This window comes from Pezoporus flaviventris, unplaced genomic scaffold (genome assembly GCF_033815535.1).
Source record: "Pezoporus flaviventris isolate CSIRO_AGI_PZ_B2104156 unplaced genomic scaffold, CSIRO_AGI_Pfla_v1 ptg000035l, whole genome shotgun sequence".
Lineage (NCBI taxonomy): Eukaryota > Metazoa > Chordata > Aves > Psittaciformes > Psittacidae > Pezoporus > Pezoporus flaviventris.
The window spans coordinates 8,466,782-8,476,020 of NW_026892583.1; the positions used below are offsets into that span (position 1 = coordinate 8,466,782).

At 43.0% G+C, this 9,239-nt stretch overlaps 1 protein-coding gene across 3 annotated transcripts in view; it reads left to right on the forward strand.

The window, feature by feature from the left end:
• Window positions 1-9,219, forward strand: part of FANCM (FA complementation group M) — a 74,585-nt gene extending 65,366 nt beyond the window's left edge. For 2 of the 3 annotated variants that reach the window (XM_061462439.1, XM_061462441.1), the window contains exons 18-23: window positions 1,583-1,739; window positions 2,728-2,834; window positions 4,241-4,801; window positions 5,465-5,849; window positions 7,356-7,647; window positions 8,115-8,371. In XM_061462439.1, the coding sequence (XP_061318423.1) occupies window positions 1,583-1,739; window positions 2,728-2,834; window positions 4,241-4,801; window positions 5,465-5,849; window positions 7,356-7,647; window positions 8,115-8,262 (1,650 nt within the window). In that variant the 3' untranslated portion in view covers window positions 8,263-8,371. Of the gene's footprint in view, window positions 1-1,582; window positions 1,740-2,727; window positions 2,835-4,240; window positions 4,802-5,464; window positions 5,850-7,355; window positions 7,648-8,114; window positions 8,372-9,055 lie in introns of those variants that run through there. The other variant, XM_061462440.1, reaches the window with a different exon arrangement.
• Window positions 9,220-9,239: the final 20 nt, after the last annotated feature.

Consider the following 9,239-nt stretch of genomic DNA (forward strand, 5'->3'; position numbering starts at 1 on the left):
TGAAGCCAGCCCATGTTCATTTTCTCATCAACCAACACCCCCAAGTCCTTCTCCACAGGGCTGCTCTGAATCTCTTCTTTATGATATATGAAGGCATATTGCCTTACCTAAACAACAGTGATGAACGTATCAGAATTCCAGATCCACAGAAGGTTCAAGACATCAAAATCATTCTGATCAGTCCAACACCAGTTACAGTGTTTTGTCAGAAGTTCAGGTAATGGAGTTGTAAATGCAGGAGAGATCTGCAGTTAAAATAACAGAGATTATGAGAAGCCCTAGGTGACTAAAATAGTGACTGGCACTGAATTCAGAGGTTCAATAAATAATAGAAGAATGTGGTAACTTGTTTCCCAGGTGTGATCATACTCATGACTCTCAGTTTCTGGTGTCACAGTGCTTTTCTGGTGCCACAGGGCTTTTCACACTGCAGGGTTTGTCCCCTCTGTAGTCCTTCACAAGTAAGAAGGATTAAGACTAGTTGGCAATAACATTGAGAGTTCTTTCCTGTAAACAGGTGACCTCCAGTGTGTTTCAGAATAGTCAAAACTGTTCTAGAAAAGGAGTTAGTAATAATGGTTGTCGTTCAGGCTAGTTAATTGGTGTAAGCAAATAATTAAAACTTGGAAAAACTGAAAATCAGAGGTGTCACTGTAGCACAATTTACGCCAGTCTTCCATGTACTAAACTAAAATTCACAGCTTTGCTTTATATTCAAAGTATTTTGAAGGCAAAGAATTATTCCTTTGGAGTAATTAGGATACATAATGGTTTGGGGTTTCTTTTTCATGTTTTATTTTAGTACTTTATAGCTGAAATCGTAACAGAAAAATTTGTTAGCTGAATATAAAGTCTCTCTAACAAAACATCTTCCTGAATTCGTTTTGTTTCCATGTGCATTCTATTGAGCGTTTTGTTGTCTAGTTTTGATGGAATTAGGTACCAAGGTTTATATCCTGTCTCCTGGGCTGCAGTTCACATGTGAAGTGCCTCATCTTCCCTGAAAGACAAGCATTTTTTCAATGAGTTGCATTGTTTTATGAATTTATGAAATAATCCCAAGTCATAAACAGAAAAGAGCAAACCAGTGTGAAATCTGTATCTGAAGTTTTTAGAGGACCTGTGTTCAAAGTAATGCAGCACTTCAAAATCAAATCAGATTCTTGAAAGAAAATAAAACAAGTAAAACTACACTTGTAAGTCACAAAATAAATTAGTATTTTGGAGTAGCTCAGCTACAACGTGTTAAGTTTGTAAACTGCCTGTGCTGTTAACTAGCAGGCAGTGCTGCACACGGTGGTTACCTTTGGCCAGGGCTTTGAAATGGAAACCAGCTTCACCCTCCTGCACTGGTAGGCAGATGTTTGTGTGCTGTCCTTTGTTGGACAGAACTTCATGTTCTTTACATCAGCTCTCCCAGTTATGGATTCTCTTTTCAAAGCCAGGAGCCTGATATCTGTGAGCATCGAAGCAGCTGATGCTGTGAAGTAATAAGCTGATTTAATCGGAGGTCTCACAGGCAATATTAGTTAATTGGGAGCCAGCTTTTAACTAAAAATTGATTTTTTTTTTCTTTTTTTAGACTGCAGCAAGACAGTTTTTAGATGAAGAAGCTGAGCTGTCCCAGCAGGATGCAGACTGTGTTTCTTCTGATGAGACTGATGATGCAGAGAATGAGCTGAACTCTTCACTTGTTCAGTTCCTGAATGATGATGTAGAAATCACACAAGTGTTAAATGGTAAATGAGAAAAGCTCTTTATGCTTTTAAGATCAGGGGTGTTGCTTAAAAAGTGGTGTGTGATAGGCATAGACATTCAGTCAGCTAATTAGCAGTAACCTCCTCAGCTGTGGTAAATCAGACGCTTTCCATTATATGTTTGTACCTTGTCTTCTTTTATTCTCATAGGTTTCTTATGTAGTAAGTTCTTCACTGGAGTCTCTACTATGTGATAGCTTTGGGCAGGCTGGAATCAGTTCTTTGAGGATTGTTGGGCAGGAGATCACCCTCACTAAACCTCACCCCCCCCCCCCCCCCCCCGTGCCATTGTGACTGAACATAATTTGCCAGTTCACATAGAAATTTCTGAGCCTCTCAGGTGTTCTGTTAAAGAGAAACCTAAAATATGGTATGAAATAACAATAGATAACATTACAGTGTTGGTACTGACAGAGCTGAGAAGATAATGCTGCTTTCTGGCTGAGATGCTTTACTTACCCTGTGGTTACGAACCTTGTCTTTCCTTGAGATATTTGCATGATGGAATCATCTTATTACCGTTTAAGATTCCCAGATGTTGCTAAGAAATTCCTCCCTCCACTGAAATTGTGAATTGTTCCCTGTAAGACCCTGTGTGGATTTCAAAACACTCATCCCTTTCCCATACAGTCTCTGAAATAAGTTGTGTTTATTCTGGGAGAGACTTGCAATGTGGAAAACTGAATGACTGAGGTTTCCTGTGGCAGATATCACTCTTGTCTCTGCCATGGCCATCCCAGGGTCTGCCTGCTGAGAAAACCTTCTCCGTGGCAGTCCTCATGACAGCACCATGGGTAGACCTAGTCCTTCACTTCAGGATTTTAAGAGTTGTCTGGAGAATTGCAAATTCTCCAGGTTTGTGGGAGACTATAAAGGAATTACTTAATATAGAAAACAGTGTAATAATGATGAATTAAAGATGTATCCTTAATAATACTGTATTCTCTTTTATCATCTTGTTTTAATGCAGACTTTGAGATGAAAGGAATTTACCTGAAATCTGTGCGTAGTCCAGCTCTTGGCAATAGATACAAAATGGTTCATCGGGAATTCAATGCCATGGAGATTTTCTCACAGGTATGAAACAAAATTACATCTGTCCTTGTGAAATTCTTATGGTGTGTGACTCTATTTAGGTTCTAATCCTACTTTGAAGTGTAGTTTGCAGCCTATAGTTGATAAATAATAAGTTCTAACACAAGACTTCATTTGGTTTTGACTTCATTTTGGTTTTTAAGTTAATGTGTGCAGACACTGATGCTTTGATAAGAAGCATACACGCCCTGTTCTTCAGCTGGAGGGAGGCTGTCCATCAGTCTGAAGCAAAAGCATCCCAGTCCCTAGTTGTCTTTTCACTGAAGGTGATCATTGTTGATCAGTGTGGGACAGCACAGTCCTTCCAGGTTTGGCAATGTATCTCCCCCTCTCCACTGTCTTCCACTGCCACAAAGGATGTCAACTGCCACATCCTAAGGATGAAGCCTCTGACCCAGCATGTGATGTTTCGAGGCTCTCACCCAACTTCCCAGTTTGGTGAAACAAGCAACCCCAAATGGAGGTGTAACAGTTTGGATGTTACATGGTTGTATGACAAGATTGCCCTGTGCTCTTGATGCCACACAGGCAGTAGTGACAAGAGATAACAATTGTCTAGCAATTAGAAAGTTAGCTCCCGAAATAATAGATCATAGAATAACACAGAATGGTTTGGGTTGGAAGGAACCATCCACTTCCAACCCCTGCCAGGGGCAGGGACTCCTTCCACCAGACCAGGTTGCTCCAAGCCCTGTCCAACCTGGCCTTGAACACTGCCAGGGATGGGGCAGCCACAGCTTCTCTGGGCAACCTGTGCCAATGACTCACCACCCTCACAGGGAAGAACTTCCTAATATCTAATCAAAATCTCCCCTCTTTCATCTTAAAGCTATTCCCCCTTGTCCTATTCCTATATGCCCATGTGAAAAGCCCCTCTCATCTCTCTTGTCAGCCCCTTTACGTACTAGGAAGCTGCTGTAAGGTCTCCCCAGAGCCTTCTCTTCTCCAGGCTGACCAAACCCAGCTCTCTCAGCCTTCCTGCGCAGGAGCAGTGGCTCAGTGTCCTTCCCCCTGTGCAGACATGTGCGAAGGAGATACTCCTGTCTGTAATTCAGCTCGTTTGGTGTTAGTGCTAGTGAGCAAGTCTTGCTTCATTGGTGATATTACAATTAATATTACAATTAAAAGGTTTCCGGTGATGAATCCTTGGCCTGATCAAAATCTGAGTGTATGCTCATTTTGGGCTCAGCTAAGGGTATGTTGAGCCCTTCTGGGAAGTAGCTCAGGAACTGCAGAGCAAGGGAGGGTTTGGGAGGTGGGGAAGCCCCCAGGCTCCGCAGTACTTGTGTGCATTATGGATTGTATAAGCAACGTGCTTTATGGAGAGGAGGAGCAAAATCATTACAGTATTTCAAAACTTACTGGGTTTGGGTTTTTAATCCCCACAGATTCCTGAGCAAGACCAGGCTTATGCAGAAGATAGTTTCTGTGTTGTAGAGGAGGAAGAGGAAACCTGCAAAAAAAGTGAATCCAGTGAGGAGGAAGTGTCCATTAATTTTGATCTCCTAAACAATGAGAACTTTGCTAATGGAAGAAAACAGTACCTCACTCGACGCAGACAAAAAGTAAACCAGGCCAGGATGGAAGAGAACTATTCAGCCCCAATGCAAAAGAAGAAACTATCCCGAATTATTGTTCTCAGTGATTCTAGTGGGGAAGAAACAAGTGTCAGCAATGAAAAGCCTATGAAAACAGACTGTGTCAGGGCACAACAGGAAAATGCTAAGTTACCCAAGTCATTTCCTTCAGTCTTTTCTGTGCAGCACAAAGAAATTGCTGAGGAAAGCACTGTTCATCATTCTACAGATGATAAAAGCAAGATGCTTCTTGGCTTGAAAGCTTCAGTATCTGAACGGCTGGATTTTCACCCAGACCATCAAGTCAGGAGTTTTTCACCAGCCATCACTAGCTCTGCTTTGGGGAAAGAGAATCTCCAGGCTTCCAGTGAGGTTGGTGTTAATTCAATGCAAGGGCCTTCCTCTCACCTCATGTTTTCTAAAGAAGCAACCCTGGTGGGACCCTGGCGTATTGCACTGCTGTTCTGAGGGCTGTCAGCAGTGTGGTGAAGGAGCAGAACTATGCTGCTTGTACTGCTTCGCACAGTCTCCCTTTTCTGTGATACAGGAAGCATTTGTACTCACATGGTGACCTGGAGAGTATCCTAGCAGTCAGTAATAAAAATCATGGAGGAATATGGATCTATTTCAAATTGCAAAAAGTGTCCACTAATTATTTGGGTTTTGTAGTTATAAAATACTTGCTTGCTGTCCTAAGTGAACAACCTTCATAGTCTGAGGTTGGATTCCTGACCTCTTACACTTTTCTGCCTGACTTCTATTATTTACAGGATTCAGGTTTTGTTGAACTGATCTTAAAGGTCTTTTCCAACCTAAATGATTCTATGACTCTGTGAAGGCTGCATGTTTTTGTCATTCAAGCTGACTTTTTTTGACATTCAAGCTTTTTAATCCAAATAATTGGATTAAAAAGAAAAAAGTGTATCTGTTAAGCATCAGTATTTGAAAAACATATTTTCTTTATGGGCATGTTGTTCTTTGGTGTTATGCTTATGTGATTTCTGAGAAATACAGTGTGTTTTGCATCATTTACAGGTGGCGAGTTCTTTGAAGAACACCAGTAGAAGCACTTCAGTTCCATCTTGTTCTGCTTCCAAAACCCCGTCTTCAGCTACAGCTCTGTTTTCACGAGACCCTCTGGAGAAAAAGCCCTCACTCTGTGTTCTGGTAGATAGTCGTGAGATCTCCTCTGGAGCAGAGGTGATTTCCTCCTTGAAGGCAGTTCATGCTGTGAAGGTGCAGGTTTGCACTCTGAGCAGCAGCGATTACATTGTGAGCAACCGCATGGCGGTGGAAAGGATGTTTCTGTCAGAATTACTGAACTCTATGAACAGGACTAAAGTCACCCAGAGGATCCAGCGCCTGCAGAGCATGTTTGAGAGAACGTGTGTGGTTGTGGAAACGGACAGGATAAAACCAGGTAGGTGTTCCAAGGGTTGGGGATGCACCAGTGTCTGCTCAAGCCTTGCACTGGCTACACTGGCTTTGTGTATTGCACAGGAAGAAAGCAGATTGAAACCCTGTACTGTAGTCTCTGTAGCAGCATTACATTAATAAGATCACCAGCTGAAGATTAAAATTCATTTTGCTTTTGAGGGCTATTTAATAGAGGCACACTGGATCCAGCCGGATATGTTGCTTACCAGTTGCTGAGGCAGGGAAAAGCAAGTTAATTCGGACCATATTAATAAGTCCAAAAACCCCCAACTTAAAGACAGATTTCAGCCAAGGTGAGAACAGCAGAATAAAGGAACAAGCACAGTTTTTTTCCATGCTCTGTCCTAAAATAATAGTGGACTCAAGAAAAGTGAGTTCTCTGTCACACTGAAAAGGAACATTCTCACAGTCCAGACCGAGTAAGAATGACAGCTGGTCTGGGCACACCACCTACACCGTGTAATAACCCTACCTCCAAATCGGAGACACCAAACCACATGCTGGCTGCTGCTTGGACAAGCAAAAGGCAATCAGCTGAATGAAGTCAGTTTTTAGAAGAAAAGAGCAGCACTTCTACAAGGAGTTACTTTGGGAAGGCTGCAGCTGAGCTATCACCTTGCATCACAAGGCCCAGAACAGAGTTACAAAGGCACTTCCTGTCTTGGTTAAACATTTGTGGAAAATTCAAGACTGTTTCTTGAATTTGTATAGTTTGGACAAGCCCTTTGTTTTAATCCTAAAATCCGAATTATGAATCAAACCATTTTACTAACGCTGCTGTTCTCAGTGCCATGTAGAAGATAACTGAGGTGCCTTGCTTGCACCTGCTTTGCAGAATAGGGAACTAGAGCTCACAGCGCCAATTAAATTACAGATGTTCTAGTGGAGTAAAACTCCACTACTTGAAATCACATTGTTGTGGATGCAGCTCTGGTTTAGTGACATAAATCCAATTTCAATTTATCACTAGTTCACATATGAAAACAATGATAGAATTGGTGGTGTAGCTTCTCAGAGGGGTTGGAGATGAGCCCTTGATCTGCTTTATTTCCCCATTGCTGGGGCTCTTATCCATTTTCATTGGTTGTGCCCAGTTTTTATCATGACACAGTTTCCAGAGCGCTGCTGGTTTGTTATTGACAGTGTTCAAGTGCATTCTTATGTTTGTAGCTTTACCAAACCTCTTCTGACTTGGTCAGTCACCTATCATGTGTTTCTCCTAATGGCATTTAATTTGCAATTTCAGTATTACTTCCTAAACTCAACCTTTAGAGTACCTTTACGTACTCTATTCAGGCAGACTGAATAAATTCTGCTCTTTGCTCCCTCCTGCTTCATTGAGATGTTTTTCCTCATCTTGTTTTTGGTTGTGAGTTCTCAAAGCAGGGGATCTTTGAGCCGTTTTGCTTTGCAAGTAATTCATGTTCTTTTTTTCACAGTAATTTAGCCTTTAAATCTCACTGAGTTTTTTTGTATTTTTACTCTGCAGGAGAAACCTCCCGATTTTTCCAGAGGACGCAGTACTATGACAGCATGCTCTCAGCCTTTGTCCAGGCTGGCATCCGAATTCTTTTTAGCTCTTGCCAAGAGGAAACTGCCAGTTTGCTGAAAGACCTGGCTTTGGTGGAGCAAAGGAAACACGCTGCCATTCGTGTGCCAGTGGAGCTGGAGGGTCACAAAAAGGAAATGCTTAACTTCTACTTGAGCATTCCCAACCTCAGCTACCCTGCTGCTCTCAATATGTGCCATTACTTTGACTCCGTGAAGAAGATGGCCAACAGGTAACAGCCACGATGTACACCAGGTGCTGAGGCCTCACTTCCCCTTCACTCCTCTCTCCTCCAGGGCCTCCTGCTAGTGTAGCTGTTCAGGTGGATTCTTTCTGCATGTTTCTGTTGCTACCAGCTCCTAGTTTTCCTGTCCCTGCATCAGTCCTGCTCTTTATGCATTTTTCTGTCTCTGAGCCAAGTGGATTGGGCTGTGCTTCCACTATCCCTCCTACTGCTGTACCTTTTCCTTTCTCCCTTCCTGGCATTCCCTGTTTTCACTGCAGCTTTGGCTTCCTTAGCCTGGTGTGCTCACAGTCCTCAGAAATGCAGGGAGAGGTGACTGCCAGCAGCACATAGCATTCCTGCTGCTCTCTTCACAGTGGGTGCTTCTTCCCCACTGGCAGTTTCCCCTTTTGTCCAGGCATGCCCTGCTGCTCTCCAGAGCCACAGGTGAGATGTCCTGCTGTGGTGTCTTACAGCTCTCCCATCGACATTGCCACTGCTGCTCAGGTCAGCCTGCAGAAGGCCGAGGAGATCTACCGCTACCTCCACTGTGGTTTTGACATGCAGATGCTACCAGAGAACCTCTGTGCCAAAGGGAAAAGTGGTGCAGCTGCCAGGAGCTGAGGGGAATGGAAGTTGCCTTCTGGAGCCCCAGGCCATTTATTTTTTAATTGCACTTTACTGAGTTCCGATTTACTGTAAAATATGTAAATAAATCCTTGCAGAACAATGAGGGGGGGCTTTTGGCATGCTACTTCCACTTCTGATTGTTACTTCATGGAAGGCTGTGTCCCATCTGCCTCCTACCCTTGCCAGCTGTGCCACACACATGGCTCTGAGCAGATCTGGGTCTGATCACTCCAAAACTCCTTTTAAAATAACTGTGGTGATCGAAGTAGACACCCCAGGTGAAGCCTGGCTGCTGTGGGACAGGCGGCAGTTTGTTGCCACACTGTGGCTGCCTAGCAAAGGAACAGTTTTCTGTCTTCATATCACGTTTGGGAGCATGTGCAGAAGTGAGGGAAATGAACCAAGATAAATAACCTAATTGCAGATGACCTGTGTGGGTGTAACAGACCAGTAGCAGGCTGTTTATCAGCCATTAATGCCTATTTAAAAACAAGAGGGGATGAAAACTTGCAGACTGGGGTAACAAGATAAACAAGACTGACTGACAGACAGCTTGTAAAGCTTCCAGGGAGTGCAAAGGAGTCCAGGTCATATGTGAGTAAAATCAGCTTGTCATTTTTATTACATTAAGGAAATGTAAAAATTCAAACTCTCAGCAGAGGAAATTAAAAAGCAATTCCAGTTAGTTACCATTATACATGTATTGTATTTCAGGAACATATTTTAACTTACAACTAACGAAAACTTGATAGAAATTGGTATCCATGTACATTTTTTCCTCCCTCAGGAGGAACAGGGCAACAGCAGTGAGGAGCCTGGGCAAAGAAGAGACACTGTGTACAGCTGGGAAATGACACATGGTGCGAGAGAGGCAGTAAGGCAAGCCTGGTGCTAAAACACATAAAACCACTGCAGGCCAAGTTGTACCATCACAGGAATGCTGCTGCTGAAGAGGGGTGGCCAAAACCCTT